The sequence below is a fragment of the Lacerta agilis genome, chromosome 10 (assembly GCF_009819535.1).
Source record: "Lacerta agilis isolate rLacAgi1 chromosome 10, rLacAgi1.pri, whole genome shotgun sequence".
Lineage (NCBI taxonomy): Eukaryota > Metazoa > Chordata > Lepidosauria > Squamata > Lacertidae > Lacerta > Lacerta agilis.
The window spans coordinates 11,033,449-11,057,303 of NC_046321.1; the positions used below are offsets into that span (position 1 = coordinate 11,033,449).

The following is a 23,855-nucleotide window of genomic DNA, read 5'->3' on the forward strand; positions in this document are numbered from 1 at the left end:
AGCATCGATGGTAGGGTGCTGAAACAAACTGGGATTAAGCCAGGATAGCGGGTTCAGACCTAATGAGAAACCACAAGTCAAAATTTGCAAGCCCTTTTAAAACCATGGTTCCATATATTGGTTTGTTGGCCACAACAAAAACATAGTTGGCTAGGATGGACTTGGATGTACAAACAAACCACCATTAAGCTACAAAAAACCATGGCTTAGCATTGCATGCAAACAGTATATGTGCAGGTCTATCACTGTAGCTCTCTGCTGTTAGTAAACCACTTAGAATGGCATTAATAGTGGCACACAGAATGGCAGAATAAACCTCTCCCATTTGGGTCACCGATGAGCCTGCGGAATCTGTATTAGCAAGCAAGACATTTTGAGAACTGCTGGAATATAGAGCCACTTGCTTATCATCAAACCTAGTATGCTATTTGGCAGCCTGAACTATAAACTGCTGATGGTAAAATTCTTCCATTTAGTGAGCATATTTCCATTGATTTCAGCTAGGTCAAAAGCCTAGTTTTCCCTTGTCCAATCATCATGACTTACTCATCATGGCAGGAAGCCAAAGACTGAATGGGCCCAAGGTACACAAGATACACCACAAAAGCAGGATTCTGTCTCATTCCCTCTAACCTGGGAAAATGCCAGATGGAATTGGGGTGATATATACCAAGCGCTCTCTGGCATTGAATTGAAGAGGGCAATTGCTAGGCCCTGGAAGCCTAGGGTGTGTTGCCGGAGCCCTCATTTGGGATTGTTCCAACTGGTGGAATCTCCCTGCAGAACCAAAGCAATGTCCCAGTGGCACTAGGGCAACGTTGCAACACCGTGATTGGAATAGCTATTGATACACAAAGGCCCACTGCAGACATTAGTGCCCACGGTAGTGTAGTAGTGCACTTTCCATCATGAGGGATGGACTGTGTGGAATGACAAACTGTGAGGAATGCCTTACCCAATCTGAGTCCAACTCTGGATGCACGGGCATGGGAAGATGGGTCACACATATTGGGTCAATCATTCATACATCATGGGAATTATTTTCATAGCTCACTCAAGATTTCATCCGCAAGCAAGATTTCATCTCAGCCTCCACCTCATGGTTGATGCGGATCTGGAGCTGAAAGTCTCCGAACACATGACAATGGACATCCTCACCCTTTCCTCCCCAATACTTGACTTAGGAAGTTAATGCTTCACATTCCTCAGTGCCACACTTCATATGCAAACAATGGAAATCTATTTCTTGTAGCAACGTGAAGTGTAAATTAAGGATGTCATACAGACTCAGTCATTTGGGAAATCATCCATTGATTTACTTCTGCTCCCCCACCCCAACAATTGTCTGAAGGTTATTCTTATTAGTACCATAAACACCAACATCCACCTAAACACACAAGTCCACGATTCATAAAATATTTTTTCTCTCTCTCTCCCTCTCTCTCCCTCCCACCTGAGAACAGCACCTACAGTGTCCTTTAACTTGTGTTTTTTTTTAAATAGAAAATTAATGAAAGGAAGAAAAATCTAACCTCACCAGCTGCTGGTAATCAGTTTCTTCAACGGATTGTCTAAGACACAACACTGTCCTAACTTTAGACCAAAGACGAGATGAAAGAAATAAAGAAAAAGATGACCAACAGGGAAAGAAAACATGAAATGGAAGTTGTTCAGCATGTGAGTACAAATTTGGCACTTGCTCAGAGACTACGTCTGGTGTGCAATTGGTGGAAGGAGGCCCTGTCTAGAAAGGAAGGGGGTGATTGGCTGGGGTGGTGGCAGCAGAAATAAGAGTATGTCCACTGCAGCCCGTGTGGCAACATGCTCTCGTGCACATCCATCAAGGTCAAGCAGATATTGGATTGGGACGAGGGCACATAAGTCTCCCACATGATTAGGCTAACTGGCTATTGGTGACTGGCATGACCCATTTAAGGATGTGTGTAGATTAATAAGGAAGGTGTCAAACCAAGATATAACAAGTGCTTGCATTTTTAAGGGACTGGGTTAATGTATTTTGGTGAAAGGGAAGGACGTAAGTCAGTGGGAGACCACTGTTGTATTAAATGATTTTAATATCGTTTTTTTAATATGGGTGTAACCTGTCCTGGGACCTGGTGGTGAAAGGCAGGTAAGACATCCAATAAATAATGGTGATGATATGTTGATGAAAGGTCCCAGATTTAATATTGGGCATCTCTAGAGCTCGATTCATGGTCTACAAATCTCTCAAACCACCAAAAGGTTTATTGCAGCCTGCACAGAAAACATTCTGCACTTGAGCAAACCACCAGGGCCCTAAGCAAACTCCTATAGGTCCAACGACCTCTTCCTCACCTGCAAGCAGCAATTGTTGTGAATCAGGATGTGCAATGCCACATGGGCTGAAAAACAGGCCCCTTCCTCATGTTCCAGCCAGATGCATAAATGCCTTAATAACCCTGACTCTAGAGAGGAAGGGTGAAAAAGAAGGTGGGAAAGTTGGAGGGGGAAGTATAAAGAATTGTTTTTAAAAATCATCTATTCTGCCCCCCCCCCCCGCCCCATCCTGGTCAGGTGCAACACCTCCTCCCCAACCTCCCCCCACCCCACCCAAAATCTTATTATTATTTTTTCTTTAACCTGTAGCACAAAAACAACAGAACACATTCACAAGCCACTTGTTGGCACTGTGTACCTGAGTGAGAATTTTCTAGAACATTGTAGAACAAACAGCCATAAAGTTTATTTTGAAAAAAATAATAATAATAAAAGGTTGAACGGGTAAGACTTCAGTGCTTGGGTATAGCAGCTGAATTACTGGCATTGTATTACCCATAGCTTATTTCCGTCCATTTTATATATATATTTATATATATATATTTGTTGTCTTCGTGAGTTGTCTTCCTTGTCACGGTTCCTTCCTCTGAGCCTTTTTGTCTCTTTAAATTTTTTTGTTTCGCTTTCCTTTTAAAAAGTTTATTTTTTTTTTCCCGACGCGGGCTGATGCCTATTGATCAGCTGATGTCCCCCCAACTAGTTAAGACTAAGAGTTTTTAAGTAACAGTCAGTTTGTGAGGATTTAAGTTTGTGTGCTTGGCCACTGGGCTGAACCAGCCGGGGCTTCCCACCGAAGTCCTCCGAGGTCAACGCCAAGAATCGGGACCTCCCTCTTATCAGTTGGCTTGCCCCGCGATGTGGTTTTCGCTGTCGCTGCCGTAGTCCACGTCGGGGTCATCGTCCTCTTCGTCGTACTCGTCATATATTTCGCCGTTGATGTCATCAGTCTGCATCTCCTCCTTGACGTGGGAGGTGTCCTCGCTTTTGATGCCGTAAGTGCTCTGGATAACGGGCATCCCAGGCTCTGGACTGCTAGAAACGCTCGAGTGCTCCGAGGGCAGGTGCGGGGAGGGCATTCCTGCCATGGCAATGGCCCCTGGGTAGACTACGCCGGCCGTCGCAATGGGAATCTGTGCTTGCTGTCTGTTGGCAATGAAGAAGGGGGGAAACAATACGGGGAAGCATTAAACACAAGGTGGAGGATGCATCCTCATAAGCCGTTATTTTAGAAATAAACAAAGGGAGCTAGCTTATACTGAGTCAATTAGTCCATCTGGCTCAGTATTATCTACCCTGATTGTCAGTGGCTGTGCGGAGAAACATAGTCAACTGTTGTCCTATACCGAATAGGACCATTGGTCCATTCAGCTCAGTATTGTCTACACTGTACGGCAGCAACCCTCCAGGGTTTTAGTCACAGGATATTACCAAGCCTACCTGGAGATGCCAGAGATTGAACCTGGGACCTTCTGCATGCAAAACAGGTGCTCTTCCACCAAGCTATTACTCTCCCTCTCTCTCTTTTGCAGGCCCCCTTAAAGCCATGTTTCCAGGGATATACAAATATGTTCAGCATCTCCCCACTAATTAGTAGCATTTTAGACTTCAAGAAAGTCAAACTGGAAGAAAATAAAATACTGCACTTTCAAGTTATTAGACGTCAGTATGGTGACAACTCTGATTTAACAACGCAGCAGTGAAGCTGCACAAATGCAGCAGTTAAGGTAAGGAACATTAACTATTTAGTACTGTTGTTGAATGCATACTTCCAAGAAGTTTAGAGTAGAATGAAAGCGTCCATGTGTAAGGCATTAGGGGTAGGACAACCCCACACTGGGTGCGATTACAGACCCCAGATGCCATAGCTTAATAATTGCACCCATGTATTATAAATCTTAATGCATTTTTCTTTACATTACATTATATTGGAGCCATTGCTTCATATGTTTGATATACCTTAGATGTCAAATATAACTCATTATTTCTCTGTTTCACTCTGACTTCACTGGCATTTCCTTCAGTTCTAATGGGCATGGTATTTCCCCATGTGGGCCCAGTACAGAAAATTCCCTATAGGGCATAAGAGCTCTGTTTTCCCACATCCTTCCTTAGGACCAACATTAATTTCTCTAGTGTAATTAATGCATGTGTAAACGGCAGCAATGGGGAAGTCTGAGCAGCCTCAGGAAAGTGGGGGGTGGAGGCAAGGAGGGGAAGTTTGACCCTCTCTTCATGCCTGCCATGGTGCTGACAAAACCACCTCTGAACCTGCTGCTTGCATTTCAAGGGATGTGCTTCCCCCAGCACATTGCCCATGATGCCAGATTTACATCCCTGAATTGTGAGGGATGGGGGTGGATTGCGCTGGAAGTTTTGAAGCTCCTCTGAGAAACAGCGCTGGTGCAAAAATTTCCTGTGCGATCGACTGATCACACTTATTTCTGTTCTGCAACCTTTGCCAGAAGAAAGGTCAAATCCCAGGGGGGAGGACCCACACACTCAGTGGTAGAGCGCACACTTTCCATGGGAACAGGGAGAAGGTCCCAGATTCATTACGCAGGACCTCCAGCTAGATAAGAGCTCAGGCTGCAGGGCTGGGAATGACTTCATGGCCAGACGTTGCAGACCTGCTGCCAGGGATGAGGAACCTGTGGGAGTTAGAGTCCAACAGCATTTATAGAGCCAACAGATGGGCAAAGTTGTTGGTTTCACTTTCTCTCAATTTCCCTGCCTTCAGTTCCTCACATTTCCACATGCATGTGTGACTTTTCTGCTTTTACTTTAAAACAGTCCCCATGGAAATCCATCAGCATTTTAGACCAAATTTCTCCCCAAGCACACTTTTTTTTTTGTATGCAGCTTATCTTAATATACACCCTTGTATATCACTTTCACAAATATAGTATCATCATCATCAACAACATCAATGATGGGTTGCCCCAGCAACTCTGGGCAACTTCCAACAATTTATAAAACCGCCGACATTAAAAACTTCCCTATAAGCATTTTCATCTATACACTACCCTAGTATATGCATTTTTGTACATGTTACTTGCCTGGAAAATTGCTTTGCAAGATTTGGAGATATATGCAAACCAAAACACAACCTTCCTTTGAAATTTGCATGTGTTTTTTGAGGGGGAGGGGGGGAGTGCAAATGAGAACTCAATAAAAAATTCTTCTCCAGAAGTTCCCCAACCCCTGGCATAGACAATATAAAGGTAGACAAATCCACTTGTCTGACTCAGTTTAAAAAGACAGCTTCATAAAATCAGTTCTTAAAAACAAAACCCCATTTAAAAGTCCTCCTCACTACTGTGGCTGGGCTCTGAGCTTCCAAGAGAGGCATGCAGCCCTAGTCCATCTTGTTGTAACTTTTCTGCGAAATCATAAAGCTACCAAGCCAAGCATCTGCTTAAAACCTTCTTTTTCAGATACCGAAAGCTTGGAAATACATGCAAATGTCATGAAAGAGCTGGGTTATTTTAGGCCTGCTAAATTCCTTCCTCAAATCTTGGAATGCTGGCTGTGTTTATATCCCTAAGAAGCTCTGGGGGATCCTTGCAAACCTACAGATTTAGCTCTGATGCTCCTTTTGTTGCCTTGCAGCATGGGCTAATTCAATTGCGATAATATTGTGCAGAACATGCTCCGCATTGTAATGTCATCAAAGGTGTGTCCGTCTGCAACGGAAAGCCTTGCCACAGGAGACAGGAGGGGAATCTCCGGAGAAGAGCAGGCTTAACTGAGTGTGAAACCTTGCTCTGGCCGTTTACGCCAAACATGCAATAAGCCCTCAGAACAATCCTGGAAGGCCATGGGGCAGGGTTGGCGGAGTTCTCTGATCCTTCCCACATTTCTAAATCTCTCACTTCTTTCCTTCAAGGAGAAGGTGGCTGTTAAAGCATTATAGCAACATAAAGAGGCCTATCTGGGGCAGAGGACACAGGAGTGGGGAACCTATTTCAGCCTGAGGGCCACATGCCAGTGGCAGACAGGGTGATGACCATACCAACCTAGTGAGATTGGGGAAAAGGGAGCCTTGCTAAGGGGAGATAAGACCTGTCTGTTTTGTTGTTTTAATGTCTAACAGCAGCTACTGCGTTTGCCCTTGTTTTTGCTGAGCTGGTAAACCTGAGTCTGGGATGAACCACTTCATAGACTGCAATGCTCCTCTGTGCGATTAAATTGAATTAATAACCTGCATATAGAGAGCTAGAATCCCTAAGAGAATATTAGATTTCTGTGTGGAGACTGATTTTGTAGAGATGAACATTCAGTCATGAGAACCTCAACCTACTGGTTAAAACAGCTTCACCTTCCAGGTCATTTTGGACTATAACTCCAATCAGCCTCAGCCAGAAGCGATGGGAGTTGCAGTTGCTGAAGGCTGATCTAAAGTGAGAAAGCCCAGTCACAGGTTTAGAATCTCTGAGACCTAGGCCCCTGGTATCAATGAATTCAAAGGTGAATTCCTCCACCAAACCCCAATTTTGTAGGGCTCCAAGAGCATGCAGATGTATGTACTGGTAAAAATAATTTGCACTTAGAATGGGTTAAATAAGGGAAGTGTGGATTACGTAGGATGGATTTTACCAAACAGGCATCCACAACAGCAACACCAACATGTAGCTAGATCTGTTACCGCTGGCCGTGGTTAGAAGGCTAATTTCTGAGTATAGGGTTGGAAAACTTTGAAAACCTGCAACATCAGAGTTCACTGTGTGCCACAAACCATGGCAGCTCCATGGAGCCACCTCTATATTTCTGAAGAACTGCTACCTGTACTCCCACCCTCACCATGTTTACTCAGAAGCAAGTCCCAGTTTCACTTGATCGGGATTCAACACCTACGGCCTGACGCTGTGCAGAGTTAGGCATGATAAAGTCTACTGAAAGCAATCAGTTCTAAGCGCACCAAGCTTAGCACGAGGTTGCAGTAGCTTTGTTTGCACATTCTGACAAACGTTACACCCTTTAGAGAACCCCAAATCAGTTCCCTTTAAGATGTCACCTTTTGCAAAGACCTCATTTGGGGCACACCTATTGGTAACCCCAAAGTATCTGCGCCACTCCCAGTAGAGAGAATTTGGCTAGCTCAGTAAGGAAGTTGAATAACATTTCAACTATTGCTGGATTAATCCCCCCGCCCTAACATTGTCAAGCATCAGTGTTGGCGAGATAAGTGGGATTCTGGAGGCTTTCTCGCTGCCTATTCTTTCTCCAAAAGGTCCTCCCCTCCCTCTCTTTTTAATCTCCTGATGCCAAGGTTTGGCTGCCATCCCTCTGTTTGTTTCCGCGCTTACCAGTGGGATCACCGGACTTGCCAACACCACAGGGTTAAGCGGCTCAGATTTCTGGGCTGAGCTGCTTAGTATTACAATGCACACTGTAGCTGTTTAAAATACTGCCTGGTGACACTTAGCAGTAGCTGGGCAGATTCATCTCTGTTCATCATTACTGTCATCCATTAACCAGGCTCAAACAGCCAGCTCTCATTCCAAAAATGTTGGGCGCAGTCCAGCCGTGGTTAAGCAGTTTTAAGTCTCCTTGATTTCAACAGGAGAGATTTAAACCTGTACTTAACTCTTATGCTGAAAAAAAAAATCAATAGGACTCAAAAGTGCTTAGCTTTGGATCGGCTAGGCGTTTGTTCTCTACCAACTCAGAAAGATGCAGCGCTATGTAAGTAGATAGAAGGATATATCAATTTTGTTTCTCATTTCCCCCAGTCTTAAATTCAGTTCACATTTTCTAGCGAACTGAATCCTCATGAAAAATTATAAACGTTTTAGTGTGAATTTCTCCTATTAAATAATTTTTATATTTTGACTAATGTACACCAATTTGCAAGCAATCACCCCATATTTCCCAATTCTTTTCACTTATGTCTTCATTTTAATGCATACTTTCCCCTAATAAATGCATTTTTGCAAACACTGTTTTGTTGAAGAACCGCATCGCAAAATTCAGATAAGTGAAAAATTCAAAGGATAAACTTTGTTTTGGTTTGCAAATTGTTTTTGACAGTGCAGATTTGACTGGTCCAGCTTTCAATGCATACTGAATCAAATTTCCCCTCCATCCTCTATCAGTAGCTGTAACAAAATCTTGTGGCAGTGAATTCCATATATTAATTGTGCATTAAGTGATGAAGCACCTGCTCTTTCTCCCCAGAACATTTAGGACAGGAAAGAGTGTATATTTATTTATAAGGCACACCCTTTCCTCTATTTCTGATGTTCAGGTCTGAGGAGTCCTGCTTATGTACCCTAAACTGAATTGATGTAGCTCAGTAGTAGAGCATCTGCTTTGCATGCAGGTCCAATCCCTGGCAGCTCCAGGTAGGGCTGGGATAGAACACTGTCTGAAAGAATTGTAGAGTCCCTGGGGGGGGGTCATCTAGCTCCACCCCCTGCAAAGTAGGAATCTGGCCAATGAATTTGTCAAAAAATAGCAGGATCGGTATGGATTGTGGCTACCGTTGTGTGACTGTTGCATCAAAAACTAGCATGTGGAGTAAGCAGTAAGGTGACTTTCGGAGGGTAAAATGGAAAACATTTGTCTCTCGTTCTCACAGAAGCTCCTTGAGGGGGGTAAATACCATTGGGTGCCCCCTGAAGAACTGGAGGTCCCCTGCTCCTGAGCATTGCCTTCAAACTTAGTGAAAGCTCTAAACTGAGTAAAAATGGTATACCAGAGGGGGCAGGGCTCTGTAGTGTTCGTTCACCTGTGAGGAAACTGAATGTTTGCATAGGGTTCAAAAGGGGAATGGGAATGGAATGGTGGACGCCTGATTGGCTAGCTGGCTGGCACCCTGAACTGGAGGGCACCACACTGCAGCATTTTGTAGCAGGCCCGACTTGCAATTAACTAAAGGAGTTCACTGCCACGAAGATGAGGTGATGAACACTGGCTTAGATGGCTTTTTAGACAGGACCAGAAAAAAATGGCAAAGGGGGACAGGTCTGTATCGGTGACTACTAACAATCACGACAGCTAAATGGAATCTCTGTGCTCAGAAGCAGCAGTATGCCAGTGGACAGCATTTGCTGAGAAAGAAGAGCAGGAGGGGGTCATTGATTACATGGCCTGCTTTTCATCCCACAGAATGTAAGGGCAGCCTCTAAGAACCAAGCTTGCATGCAAACCACTTGCAAATACTGCGTCCTGAATGTAAGAGGAGCCCCGCTGAATCAGGCCAAAAAGGCTTATCTCACCCAGAATTCCTGTTCTCACAATGGTCAGTCCATGATGCCCATGAGAAGCCCAACCACAGGTCTCTCCCCACTTGCGATTCCCAATCTGGGCGACTAGCATTCAGAGGCTTATTGCCTCTGGCTGTGGGGTCAGAATGTAGCCATTGTGCCTAGTAGCGCTTTTCAGCCTCAGCCTCCAGGAATTTGCCCAATCCTTTTAAAGCCATCCTCGCTGGTGCCCATCACTGCATATGATGCACTGAAAGCCATGTTATGAGGACGGGCATGGGAGCACACAACTGACTTCCCTCCAGCTTAAGTGGCTAGAGCTCTCATGTGCTAGGGGTTGGGCGAGCAGACCTTAGAATATTAGAACTGTAGAACTGGAAGGGATCCCAAGGGTCATCTGGTCCAAACTCCTGCGATGCAGGAATCTTTTGCCCAACGTGGGGCTCGAACCCATAACTCTGAGTTTCAAAGACTCATGCTCTACTGACTGAGCCACCCCTCAACCTTGGAAGTCAGGAGAAAAGAGATGCAAACTTGTGGGCCCCTTTTATCCATCACCCCACACTGGGAAAACTCCAGGTTCCCATTATATGCCTAATAACACCTGCAAGGCTAAAATGCACACAGACTCATAGAACAGTAGAGTCGGAAGGGACTACGAGGGCCGTCTAGTCCAACCCCTGCAATGCAGGAATCCTTTGCCCAACATGGGACTCAAACCTATGACCCTGAGGTTAAGAGTCTCGTGCTCTATCGACTGAGCTACCCCAGACCCTTTACACCTAAGTATATGAAATCCACCACAAAGGGCCCATACCCAACATTGAAATACTGCCTCATCTCTTGACGCCGATTGCGCATGATTGCCTTGTATTCGCCGATCCGCAGCTTCTTCCCGTCCACTAAGCACGTGCGCTTCGGCCTGGGCTTGTACTTGTAATCCGGGTACTTCTCCAGGTGCTGCTTGCTGAGGCGCGCCTGCTCCTCGTAGTACGGCTGCTTCTCAAGGTTCGTCATAGCCTTCCAGCGAGAGCCTGTCAGGGGAAGATGGAAAAAGGAGATCTGTCCATCTCTGAATCTTTTCAAAGCTGTGGATGTCGTCACCAGAAGACTTGCCAGCCCTGGACTGGCCTAGTGGCAACCTGAGGGCCAGATCCAGTCCATGTAACACTTGGATCTAGTACAGGGTTTTCCAAACTTGGGTCTCCAGGGTTCATGGGAACTATAGTCGAAAGACAGCTGGAGACCCAAGTTTGGAAAGAGCTGATCTGGTGCTACCTTACAAATTGTAAGGTAGGTGGTCACCTGCATTATCCTTTCGGTAGCTCCAAAAGAGTCACTGGTGGCCTTCCTTTGCCCAAGGCAGATGCTGGATTGCTCCCTTGCTGGAGATGCCTGGAGTGTTAATTTGGCCGTTTCTCATGAAAATGCAAACAAAATCAAATTTCTCCTCCATTCTTAGAAAGTGGGACAGGGGGTGGCCAAGGTTAGTGAAGCATTACCCCATTTGCCCTAATGGGTCAGTCACTACCAGCTTCTCTCATCCATGTCTTGTAGCTCCTTGAGATAGGACTTGTTTTGCTTACGTTCTGCTGCAAAAAGCCATTCATTCATTCATTCATCCAGCCTCACTAATGACTCCATTCCTGCCCCCACTGCCTTTCTTGTCTCTCTTTTGCCAAATGTGTTTATTAATAATGTCATCCAGCTTATTGGTAATGTGACCTGAGTTCCTTACTGTTGTTTAAAATTACTTGTGTGCTGTGTGTGTACACAATATGCATGTGTGTATGTGTGTGTTTCTCTCTCTCTCTCTCTCTCTCTCTCTCTCTCTCTCTCACACACACACACACACAGCAAACACCCCCCCACATGCATAGTTGCATGGGCCCCAGAGGATGAATGACACAAGTGATTAAACATCAACAACCCTTTTATGGCTGTGTAAGTGAACAAGTCCTAGGCAATGCTTTGCTAACATTTGAGAGAATTAGAATATTACAAATGGAGGAACAATGTTCATTTGCTCTCCGGGTTGCTTTTTCTAATGGAGCTGGGTGGGGAGATTTTTGTTCTTACAAAATACTCATGATGCTCATAAATCTGGGCTGGGAGATTTTTTTGGGGGGGGGGGAGAAAAGAAATGACCCAATGGGATATTACTCAGGCTAGCCTTGTAGTGCTCAGCATCTTTAGGGAAACAGCGATGAGCCCCTGGCTATGAAAACAACCCCTGGGTGGAACTGTGGCAAGGACATTGTGGGGGCTGATCAACTTGGGAGACAGCCGTGGCCTTCCTCCTTGCTGCAGTTAGATCACATTATAACTTCCACCATGCCTAGATCATCACAAACACCCCACGCACCATTTATGATCTACAGAAAGCTTACATTCTCTCCCTTTTGCAAAACATTTGTCCCTTGCTCCAACAAAAACACCAGCAAACCATATAGCTTCTATTAGGAAAGTCTCGTGTATTTTTAAATATATATTATTAACTGCCAGTTTTCCATTTCCCTTGCTAGGTGGGTGCGAGTATGCCTTTCTCTTTTGATGGGGGTCAAATGCATGCTGGGAACCAAGCAGGAATCCTGCAAGGGGCAGGAAATGTGTCTACACAGGCTTGGACAAAGGCGGCCCTCCATGCCTTTCTGTCTGGCCCTTGGAACTCTCCGCATACCTCATTCCCTCCCTAGCTGCACCCACAGTCGCCAAGCCATTCCCCTCTCTGGCCATGCTTTGCACCCTCCTTGAGAGTTTTTGCCTGTCTAGAATATACCATTCAACTGCTATGGTGCCATTTGTTACCTCTGAAGGTGACCCGGAAACTACAACTAATCCAGAATGCGGCAGCTAGACTGGTGACTGGGAGTGGCCGCCGAGACCACATAACACCGGTCTTGAAAGACCTACATTGGCTCCCAGTACATATCCGGGCACAATTCAAAGTGTTGGTGCTGACCTTTAAAGCCCTAAACGGCCTCAACCCAGTATACCTGCAGGAGCGTCTCCAACCCCATCGTTCAGCCTGGACACTGAGGTCCAGTGCCGAGGGCCTTCTGGCGGTTCCCTCCCTGCGAGAAGCGAAGTTACAGGGAACCAGGCAGAGGCCTTCTCGGTGGTGGTGCCTGCCCTGTGGAATGCCCTCCCACCAGACATCAAAGAAATAAACAACTATCAGACTTGTAGAAGACATCTGAAGGCAGCCCTCTTTAGGGAAACTTTTAATATTTGATGAATTATTGTATTTTAATATTTTGCTGGAAGCTGCCCATAGCGACTGGGGAAACCCAGCCAGATGGGCGGGTATAAATAAATAATAATAATTATATTATTATTATTTGCTTGCATGGGCGGATAATGTGAAATGTGCGTAGAAACCGGCCTAGCGCATGAAGTTAAAAGCTTGCATTTGTTATTTCGCCCCCTTTTGCCTCTCACGGCCCTTGGAAGCTTTCGCAGAAGGTGATGTGGCCCTTATGTTCAAAAAGCTTCCCCTCCTCTTGGCTAGGGTGCAGAGGAAGGCCAATAGCATCACAAGGAAGCTTAATCAGACAGATGGGCAGATGCAGGTTCAGTCCCTGTATTAAGGAACGCCGGAGAACACTGCTCCATGACTGGTGGCACAGACAGCCTCCATATGCCTTCTCCGCGAAAGCTCCCTGTGCCATACCAATTAAAAGCCACCCAGAAGCTGAGTGAGCACTGGCCACAACTAGCCAATTGTGACATCCCAAACACCAGCTGGTTGCCACAATCATTTTCGTAGCACGTTTCAATCTCCCAACAGGAACTTTAGCAGGAACTCAGGGGGACTGAGTTCCCTTACCATTAAAATTAACCACTACACCACACTGGCTCTACAATACAGAAAATTGTGTTTTAGTTTTTTTTTCCAATTAACTGCAACACACACACACACACACACACACACACACAGAGAGAGAGAATGAATATTAAAGACTAAGAGTGGGAACACTGAGAGACTGAAGCACTTCTTAAAAATGACAACAAGGTTCCTTAACAAGCCGTCCCTTTGCCTTTTTGCAAAAAGTGAAATAAAAATTGGATACACCAGTTTACGTACCAATGAACAGATGGATGACAAGCGTGCGCAAATGACTTTGCTAACAAATCCATCCATTGGTACTCCCCCCTCCCATTTTTTTAAATGTTCAGAGCATAATATCAAAAGTGTCAAAATTTAATCCCAGGATAGAATAGCACTGTAGTACTGTAGCCATATAGAGAGAGCGTGCACGTGTGCGCGCGCACACACACACACACACACACACACACACACAGAGAGAGAGAGCCTGGTTGAGCAACAGTCTCACATAACCCATAGTCAGTGTGAAACTTCAGACACCTGACCCCAGTGCCAGAAAGAAGGAAGACTGATGACGATGGTGAGTTAGAACAACTGTGCCATTCTTGCAAAGAGACCCGAGTACCTGGTTGATCTGCGAGCTTCCAACTCCCTCTCCTTCCCCAAGTTAATAGAGAACTCCCTGCTGAGTTCAAAAAGTGGCCTTTGGCAGCCCAGAAGGGACCTTTCCAACATTTCCATCAGGGGAAGAGGAGAGCGCCTCACCCCCTCTTTATTGCGGAGGAGGAAGAGATTCCCCCCTTTATCCTCTGATGTTTCAAAGGAAAGCAATCTCTCACTTTCGCTTGCTTTCAAACCTCACCACTCACTTGCAGCGAGTGCAAGAAGTTTTGAGAGCTAAGCAGGGCTGTCATCTCTATGAGAATCTGGAATGGATTTGCATGTTACACTCCACGTACTGTATATTTAATAGGAAAAAGATGCTCGTGATATGCTCACCGCATTTCCCTCCTTCCCTGCACTGGCCTGGCCTAGTGCTAAACAGTAAAAGGTGATTCCTTATGTTAAATTTCTTAGCTGAAATGGTTTATTAAAACCAGATTTGGAGGGTATTATAAAATGCTTAGAAGCCCTTTAAAATGTCAACGCGGATCCCCCAGAGACTGAGTAAAATGTCAGCCCGGCTCAAGGGCCTATTTTAAGTGGAATGAATTAGCAGCGTGCTGTTGGAGGTTGTTATCCCAAACAATCAGTTAAGATGGGGAGAAAACATCCAAGTTCCCTTTGTACTTTCTGTATGGAAAGTGGAGGAGATGATGTTTGCAGTGATCTGACCAATTCCTGAAGACGATTGCTTAAAGGTAAGTTTACAGTAATCGGGACAGCTCTTAAATGCAAAGACTGAGCCAAACTGTTTTTCTCCTGACTCGTAGGCTTAATCTCACAGTCACTAACTGCCTTTAAATCCCTTCTGCTCGCATATGCAAGTGTTATCTTCCCGGGAACAAATGTAGACTCTTTATCTCACTTTCTTCCAACTAATCTAGTCAATTCAGGTGCCCTATTAAAGCCATCCTACCTGCCATCTATAACCGACAGCTAGTATATAGGCCTCTGTGAATCTGTACAATGAAGAATCCCAACAGCAGTCACACAAATCCTGCTCCCAGCAGAGTTTCTCCAGCGGCCAACTTGTCCGTGTGAAATTGAGTCAACCTACACATTTGCTTAGAATGAAAAGCCAGAATTGTGGACTGCACCACTACAGATTATGGGAAGGACGTTGGCCCCTCATGTAAAAACAGACAGGCACACACAACGGATCAAACACAACTCCCTGAAAAATTGCAAACTCACATTCTAGAGAGAAATGTGTAGCCAAGTCCTCTTTCTGATGTTCATTACTAAAAAGAGCTTTCGCACAGAGGAACTTTCGGAAGCATTTCAATTACTAATAACTGTATCTTGTATTTTGGTCCCAAGGTGGGTTGGGGGGGGGGGAAGCCAATAATAATACAAACAGCAAAATGTTGTGTAAAATCCACATAAAATTCTACAACAGGGGTCACCAATGTGCCTTCTGCAGCACTCATGAAAGAACACAGTAGATGGCTCCTCAAAAAACCTCAGCACAATAGCGAATTTTGGTTTTTTCTCCTCAGGTTCTGTTTGCTCTGGCTCAGCCTCTCCTACACTGAATATGCCCCCTTAAACATGCCCACATTTCATAAGATGCCAGGAGTAGACATCCATTCACCCATCGTTTCTGAACAAAGGAGAGGTGCAAAGAGCTTCTCTTTGCGAGTGAGCTCAGGAGTGGCTGATGGGAGCACATTTCCCCCCTTTTGATGGGGTGGCTGATGCATGGCACCGATTTTGTGTCATGCCATGCCCCACAGCAGCCATTTTGTGGCTGGTGCCCCCAACACCATCTCAAAATTCCAGATGTGCCTACTGACCCAAATGTTGGGTGACCCTTGAGCTACGAAGATTAACAAGACAAAAACACAACCCCAAAGAAGCCATACCCCATATCCAACACCCAAAATGGCCCACCTTCACTCCCGAAAGTGAAAGAAGCCTCAGATATTGGTCTCTTGGCCATCTTGGCCACAGTTCATTTCGTGATACACCTCACTACACTATGAAATGGTGCAGCCCAAATTTCTGCCCCCTCGTTCTGAGTTATGCACAGAATGGCTTTTGCGGAACGAGATGGGTGTCCAGTCGATATTATGCCCACTCCAAACCACAGAGCCCTGCTGGAGAACTGCTGCTCTTGTTTTTCATTGCCTTACCCAGTATCTTGCTGATGTTGGAGTTGTGCATATCCGGGAAAGCCTGCAGGATCTTCCTCCGCTCGTCTTTTGCCCATACCATAAAGGCATTCATTGGGCGCTTGATGTGGGGCTCGTTGCTCCCACGGCCTCTGGACTCCCGATAAATCCGAGATTCTGAGACACCTGCGCTTCCTAAAATGATGGGGGTGGGAGAGCAGAAAAGGCAGGGAACAAAGGTTATTTCGTTGTTATAACCTGCCTCCCCAAGCATTGCTTTAAATCGTACTCAGGCGGGTTTGCCACTGCAGCATGAAGTCTGCATCTCCCATTTTCGAATGTTATGGACTCAGTTAAGACATGTACTTGTTGTACAGCTTTATGGCATGGTGGATAAGGGCACTTATGTGCTTTCCCTCCACCATATAATCACATAAACATAGTTGTTGATGGTAGTCAATGCTGAGGTCCAAATGTACACACTTCCAGTCTTCCCTTCCTCTCTTTTTCCGCAGGGAAAGAACTGCCCAACTTGGGTCTCCATAGGGAATGCTTCCTTAGTGCATGGTGGAAGGAGGTTCCACACATTCCCATTCATCTGCTCCTCCAGAGAATCACCAGCCAGTTGAGTAAAAGAAGTGGGGCATGGAAATATTACCCACGGTTACACTGTCTCCAAATAATGCAGGATACTATAGGTTTTTATCTTGGGATGAGGGTGGGGAGGGTATCAGTTCTGAAACACCATTTGATTTATTTATTTATTTTTTGTTGATGGTTTTGTGATTCCACTAAAGGACTAGGCAGTGCTAGTTGCTTTGCTTCCTAACAGTGAAGGGTCTTTTTTTGGCAGCATCACAAGGATATACAGTGGTGCCCCGCTAGACGAATGCCTCGCTAGACGAAAAACTCGCTAGACGAATGGCATTCGTCTAGCGGAAGCTGCCCCGCAAGACGAAAAAGTCAATGGGGCTGCTTTGCAAGATGAAAAATTTTCGTCTTTTTTTTTTCGTTTAGCGGAGCGCGGCTGTCATTGCCGCTTCGCTAGACGGAAAACCGCTAGACGAAAAAATTCGTAGAACGAATTATTTTCGTCTAGCGGAGCACCACTGTATCCCAGCTTTCCTGCTAAGAAGCTCAAGGCCCCTCTATTTTATCCTCACAATTCCCCTGTGAGGTAGGTTAGGCTGACAGGCCAACAGTCACCCGGTGAGCTCCATGGCTGAATGGCAATGGAGGTTCAACCAGGTTCAACACTCTAACTACTTCACCACCCTGGTGAATGTCTAACCCCCTGCCCTGTGATGTATGGATCGGATGTAACAAGCCAACAAACGCTTGTTCATGGTCGCCTGTCTTTTGATGCACGGACACCTCTGCAGTGGTACAGACAGTATGAAAGGTCCATGCAACTCAGACAGCTGCTACAGTCCCAGAGTGCGCCTGTCCTGTGGCCAATCGGCCCTGCTAACTGATCACTTCTGCAACTGATCTCATTCTTCCAAAACCTATTTCTGTTTGCATCTTTCATCTCATCTTCACTGAGCCAGAGATGTGGTCTAAACTTTGGCAATGGCATTTACTGTGACAGCATGAAAAATTCACCCACAGACTTTCAGCATCGCATATCACCAGCTTTGTTTAGTGGGTGTCTCCTCGCCATGTGCTAAGTACCAAGGAGATCAATGTTCTTTCTCCACCGGGCAGTGGATGCACAGGCACAGCTGGGAGTAAGGCAAAGCGCTCCGCTACTGACCGTCAGAGTCTCCGCTCATGTTGAAATCCATCATAGCGTGGCTAAACTTCCCGTCTTCATTCTGTTTGACTGCCAACTGTTGAGTCAGGTTCTCCAGTGCCGTTTTGTCCTGGGTGGGGAGAGAAGAGAGGGTACAAAGGAGTCTTTTTATTAACACGCAATGGAACCACAAAGTTCATAGGTAATTTGCAAGATTCTCCAGAGAATGAGGGTTAGAAAATAAGGAAGAAGATGGTTGAGTTGGAAAAGTAAATGAAAGTGGGGTGAATGCCCGGGGGGGGGGGGGAGAATAACACAATTATTTTTGGGAGGTTTTATGAGCTGGAAGTATCATGGCTTGAACATTCACTCCTCCCATTTAAAAATACAGCTTTATTTGCCGAGGATGAGTAAGCTTGTGAAATTCAGATTAGTTTGACACACATTGCAAGGGCTCAGCTAGCATGTTCCACAAGTGGTTCAAATGTTTCTGGTGGAATTCCGTGCACTGAAAAGTGGATTTAGTTTAGCAACCGACAGGGCAATTTAAGAAGCTAATTTTTCTGACAGGGCAATTTAAGAAGCTAATTTTTCTGATCGGTCCGGTGGATACTTGCCTCTGAAAAACCTTGTAAAACTTAACAGTGTGATCGATAGGAAGTTAAAAGTATGCCCGGTGTTAATTTTTATTCCTATCCTTGTCTGAGACGTAAGTAAGGCAACTGAGAAAATAGCCAAAGGAAATAAATCTGAGCCAAAAATGACTACCTTGTTCACAGGATGTAAATGACAACAATCCCTCCTGGTGATTTTTCAGGAGTACCTTTACAAATGGGTGAAATTTCCCCCCCCCCCACCCATCACTGTGACAATCACTTTCTCATCCATTTTCCTTAAAACTGTTTCACCCACAACATTCCAGGGTGAGGGCAAGAAACATTTTCCTCACTCTTATTTCAAAGAATTGTAGGGTTGGAAGGAGTCTAGTCCAACGCCCTACAATGCAGGAATCACAGTTAAACAATCCTCGACAGATGGCCATCCAACCTCTGCTTAAAAACCCTTCAGTGAAGGAGGGTCCAACACCTTCTGAGGAAGACCCTTCCACTGTCGGACAGCTCACACCATCAGAAAGTTCTTCCTGATCTTCAATCAGAATCTCCTTTATTTGGTGCAGTGATGGTGCAATGAAGCCAACGAGATTTGGCTGTTTGATGGTGTCTGAACAACGCCTTGGGTGTTGTAGGGGTGGGGTGGGGAACTGAGGGGGAAAAAGATACCCAATAGCAGTGGAGAAACACTATCGCCCCCAAGACAACAAACAGAGGGCAAAAGGTGATGGAAAATAGATGAGAACGGTGTCACTTGCTATGCAAGGAAAGATCCTGTGAGAGAGGCAGGGAAGGGAAGGTCTTCCAGGGTGGGAGGTTGGGGGAAGAAAAGGAAGCTTGCACGTGAGAGCTGGGAGGGTCCACACCCTTCTGTGTGAAACAAGGGTTAAGATCCATCTCTGACAGAGGGCTTTGTATGTTTTCTTCGCACCCCCCTTCCCCCCTTTTAAAAAAAAGCATTTTTCAAGTTTATTTAGATTAATCTGCCTTTATTGTATTCTATGCTGAAATGTTTCTCTCTCTCTCTCTCTCTCTCTCTCTCTATATATATATATATATAAGGTAAAGGGACCCCTGACCATTAGGTCCAGTCGTGTCTGACTCTGGGGTTGCGGCGCTCATCTTGCGTTACTGGCCGAGGGAGCCGGCGTACAGCTTCCAGGTCATGTGGCCAGCATGACTAAGCCGCTTCTGGCGAACCAGAGCAGCGCATGGAAATGCCATTTACCTTCCTGCCAGAGTGGTACCTATTTATCTACTTGCACTTTGACGTGCTTTCGAACTGGTAGGTGGGCAGGAGCTCGGACCAAGCAATGGGAGCTCACCCTATCGCAGGGATTCGAACCACCGACCTTCTGATCAGCAAGCCCTAGGCTCTGTTTAAGACAGTAAGCATAGGTAAAAATGCATTTTAAAGAAACACATGGAATCCATAATATTCCACAAAACAGCTGAAGAGGCAGAGTGGGATTCAAGGAGAACAGGTCGGGAAAACTTGCAAATTTGTATACAGCACGCCAGTGATTTATGCAACCCCTGGACGGCTGCTCTCCATGGCTGTGTCATGCTTCGTGGGTCACACGTTGTGCAGGCCTGTTTTGTGCATAACCACTCCCCCCCTGCCGTTCCCCCACCCCACAACCACCGCTCCTCACCTATGCCAGAGACCATGCTCAGAGTCCAGTTCTGGGAACGGGTTATGCCCAGCAAGACCAAGGAGGAGCCTCGCAAACCCCATGGCATGCTCAGAGCTCGGGAATGCACCTGCAGTGTGTTTACAACTGCATGGCTTTCTCGCAAACCCTATAGCCAAAAGCATTGTGTGGCCAGGATTAGTGCCATGCACTTGGCTTGGAGGAGAACAATGCCTCCCCTGTGGGGCCTTGGAAGAGGGTAGCCGGGGCCTGCACCTTTCTCTGAATGCAATACTTGCATTCATCATCGCTGGGAAATATTCCTTCCCTCCCCCTCCACACCCAGTTATGGGAGTGCTGCAGAACTGAAATGAGCAAAGCAAAGGCAGCCCTCCTTTTCGCAAGCCGCACACAGTTCAACTTTCCTGGCTTTTGGTTGCCTCTCTCCACAGAATGCGGGAGCGATAAGGGGGAGGGGGGAGGAACCGGAGACTCTGTTTCAGCGACAAGGCGACCCCTAACCCCCCACTACTAAAACATGCAGTATAATAAAATAATTCAATTAGTCACCATCAAAGGGAAAGTTGAGATAATTCTCAGAGGCTGTCACTGTGAAGCCGAGCGATGTCAAAACAGTCAGCTATGCTTTCGTTATGCCCCTTTGAGCCATGACTTAAGTGAACCTTCAGTCAATCTCAGTGCTGAGCAAAGGGAGAGGGATGGCATGCGAGAGTTGGCAGCGGGGCAGAGGAGGTGAAAAGTGAGTTGCAAAAAGCTTTAATTATAAAACAACAGAGCAGCTTCCAAGGCTGAGGAGGCCCAGCCGTTGCACCTAACCAATCTCGGCTGCGGCTGATGCTCTGAATGAAATTAACACGGCTAAAGGAAGAAAGAAGAAGGAAGGAAGGAAAAAAACAAACTCCAAAGCAAAACAAAAGCAAGAACACCCTCATGAGCAAAACAAGTTATTTGGTTTTTAAAGCAGAGGACACGACACAATCCATAAATTAAAAGGGTTTTTAAATCAAAGGGGGGAGCGAAAGCTCAGCCGGGACGTAGCAGGGTGTTTGAGTGAAAGGAACAGGAAAGTTTTCAAGAGGCATAATTAATGAACAATACTTTTGGCTTTGCGGCGTGTGTGTCTCAAGTTGAAGATTGCCACAGTATTTCTGGGTTGTTGAATTCAGTTCGGCACTGTAGTTTATATGGGCATTAGTCAAGGAGGCGGATGGTGGTAGAGGAACATAGGAAGCCAGCTTACACCGAGTCAGACCATGGCTCCATCTAGCTCAGTATTTCCTGCTCTGACTGGCAGCTGCTCTCTAGGGCTACATGATAGGAACCTTTCTCAGCCCTGTCTGGAAAAAGAGGGATCGAACCTGGGACCTGCTACCACTTTACCTTTTACAAGTAGGAACATAGGAAGCTGTCTTATACAGAATCAGGTATTTGGCCCATATAGCTCAGCAATATTGATTCTGACTGATAGCAGCTTGCTATGGTTTAAGGCAGAGGCCCACTTTGGAGGGACTGAACCTGGGACCTTCTGCATGCAGGTACTCTGCGAAGGAACAATTGTCTTTTCTAGGATGCAGAATCAGAGTGACGACCCAAATAAAATGAAAAGGCCCCTTGCTATGTAATAAACTTCACTCATAAGTAACAAACTATGCTTAATGTCTCAACTGCTTTGGCCCTCAAATTTATGTTTTTCGGATTGCATTGTAATATTTTCTGCTAGGGTTTAGTGGCTGGTGCCTAATTTGTGGATTTTGAAGCAAGGTATAAATATTTTTAGGAAGCTGCCTTGCACTGGTTATTTATATTTCTATCTCTGTCCCAGAATTGTCTACCCTGGCAGAGTAGGGTCTTTCTTTCCTGTCACCTGTTACTGTTAGAGAAATCAGTATAAATTTATTTATTTATTAAGGTAAAAGAGTGGGCACCCTGATGCTTCTGGTCTCAGCAAAGAAGCCAGATGTGACCACACTCTCCACTTTATGAACACAGAAATATAATAATAATTAACAATTATAGTACCCCGCTCATCTGACTGGGTTGCTCCAGCCACTCTGGGCAGCTTCCAGTACGGTTGCCGTATGTCCGGAATTTTGTGGACATACCCGGAATACCGCTGTCAGAAGCAGTGTCTGGGTGGAAATCAGAAAAATGTCCAGAAAAATCTGGACCCATGTTGGCAGTGCCGTTTGTGGTGATGTTACTTCTGGCCAAAACAAATCCCAACAATAAAGCCCAACAACTTTGGCCCAAAAAAACGCTCAACAACTTTTGAATCTGGATTTTCACTTTTTGAAACAGGCCAACCCTAGCTTCCAGCATATACAAAAACATAATGAAACATTAAACATTTAAAACTTCCTGATACAGGGCTGCCTTCAGATGTCTTCTAAAGGTTGTATAGATACTTATCTCCTTGGCATCTGACGGAGGGCGTTTCACAAGGCATGCACGACTACCGAGAAGGCCCTTTGCCTGGTCCCCTGTAACCTCACTTCTCGCAGTGAGGGAACCGCCAAAAGGCCCTCTGAGCAGGACCTCAGTGTCCAGGCTGAATGATGGGAGTGGAGATGCTCCTTCAGGCATACAGGGCCAAGGCCATTTAGGGCTTTAAAGGTAAGCACCAACACTCTGAATTGCTGGAAACGTACCGGGAGCAAATGTAGGCAAGAAGAGTTCTGCTGGATCATGCCATTGCCCATCTAGCCCCACATCCTGTACCACTAGTGGTCAACCAGATGCCCATGGGTGCAACAGAGCTCTCCCAACTTGTGATTCCCATCAAATGGCAAACACAATCAGAGAGTGACAAGTCTCAGGTGCTTGGTCTCCAGGTCTCCATTACAGGTGGAGGCCCAGGGGAGGCCATCAGGAAATAGTTCCTCAGATGGGGCTTTGTAAAATCAGGTATTGCATGCACCTGGGGAGGCTGCAGAGCACTGGAGAGAACATTAATGCAGGGATTCCCAATATTGGGTCTCCAGCTCTTTTTGGACTACAACTCCCATCATCCCTAGCTAGCAGGACCAGTGGTCAGGGATGATGGGAACTGTAGTCCAAAAACCCAAACAGTGGGAAACACTGCATTATTGGAAAGAAAACACCCAAACACCAGGCTCAGCCACCACACACCCTCATAAATTCTAAGTACCCTGTGAATGAGGAAGGGACAAGGAAGCATCTTTCAGTGGAGTGGGAAACTTTTGGAAAACTGGAGGGCAGGCTTTGGCACAGTGCTAATGAAAAAGGCCATATAATGAATGGCGCCAGGGCAAAATGAAGCACAAAAGCAGCAGCTAACCTGCTTTGCTTTAGAAGAAGAGGTGGGTGGCAATCTCCTATCTGCTGGGCTACCCACTTTCCAGGAGGATATGTCAATTTATGTTCATGGCACCACTCTGTCAACAAAGGAAGAGGATCCTCTTTCCTGTCCCTGCCCACTCACAAATTAACTGCAGCTCGCTGACAGAGGGGCATCCCACCTTCGTCTTGCAAAACCCATTTAGTGGTTCCAAAGGGGGAAGCACAATGGTTTCAGGTTTGCACATCAAAATGCACCCATTAATCATAGCTGGCTGGCTGGAACATGGCCATTTCCGAAACTCTTAGAAACTCTTAACTGTTTGTGATGTGGATCTGGCCTTGACACTATTTGTAGCCACTATTTGTAGCTCTCTCTCTCTCTCTCTCTCTTTTGTAGCTCTCTATTTGTAGGGAGATGGTT

General features: G+C 45.8%; 1 protein-coding gene across 8 annotated transcripts in view; it reads right to left on the bottom strand.

Annotated features, from left to right (window-relative positions):
* Nucleotides 1–2,696: 2,696 nt before the first annotated feature.
* SOX5 (SRY-box transcription factor 5) overlaps nt 2,697–23,855 on the bottom strand; it is a 580,304-nt gene continuing 559,145 nt past the window's right edge. For 7 of the 8 annotated variants that reach the window (XM_033161787.1, XM_033161788.1, XM_033161792.1 and 4 more), the window contains 4 exons: nt 17,890–17,998; nt 16,155–16,328; nt 10,345–10,561; nt 2,697–3,462 (listed from right to left, as the gene is read on the bottom strand). In XM_033161787.1, coding sequence (XP_033017678.1) covers nt 3,156–3,462; nt 10,345–10,561; nt 16,155–16,328; nt 17,890–17,998 — 807 coding nt within the window. In that variant the 3' untranslated portion in view covers nt 2,697–3,155. The remainder of the gene's footprint in view (nt 3,463–10,344; nt 10,562–16,154; nt 16,329–17,889; nt 17,999–23,855) is intronic. The other variant, XM_033161791.1, reaches the window with a different exon arrangement.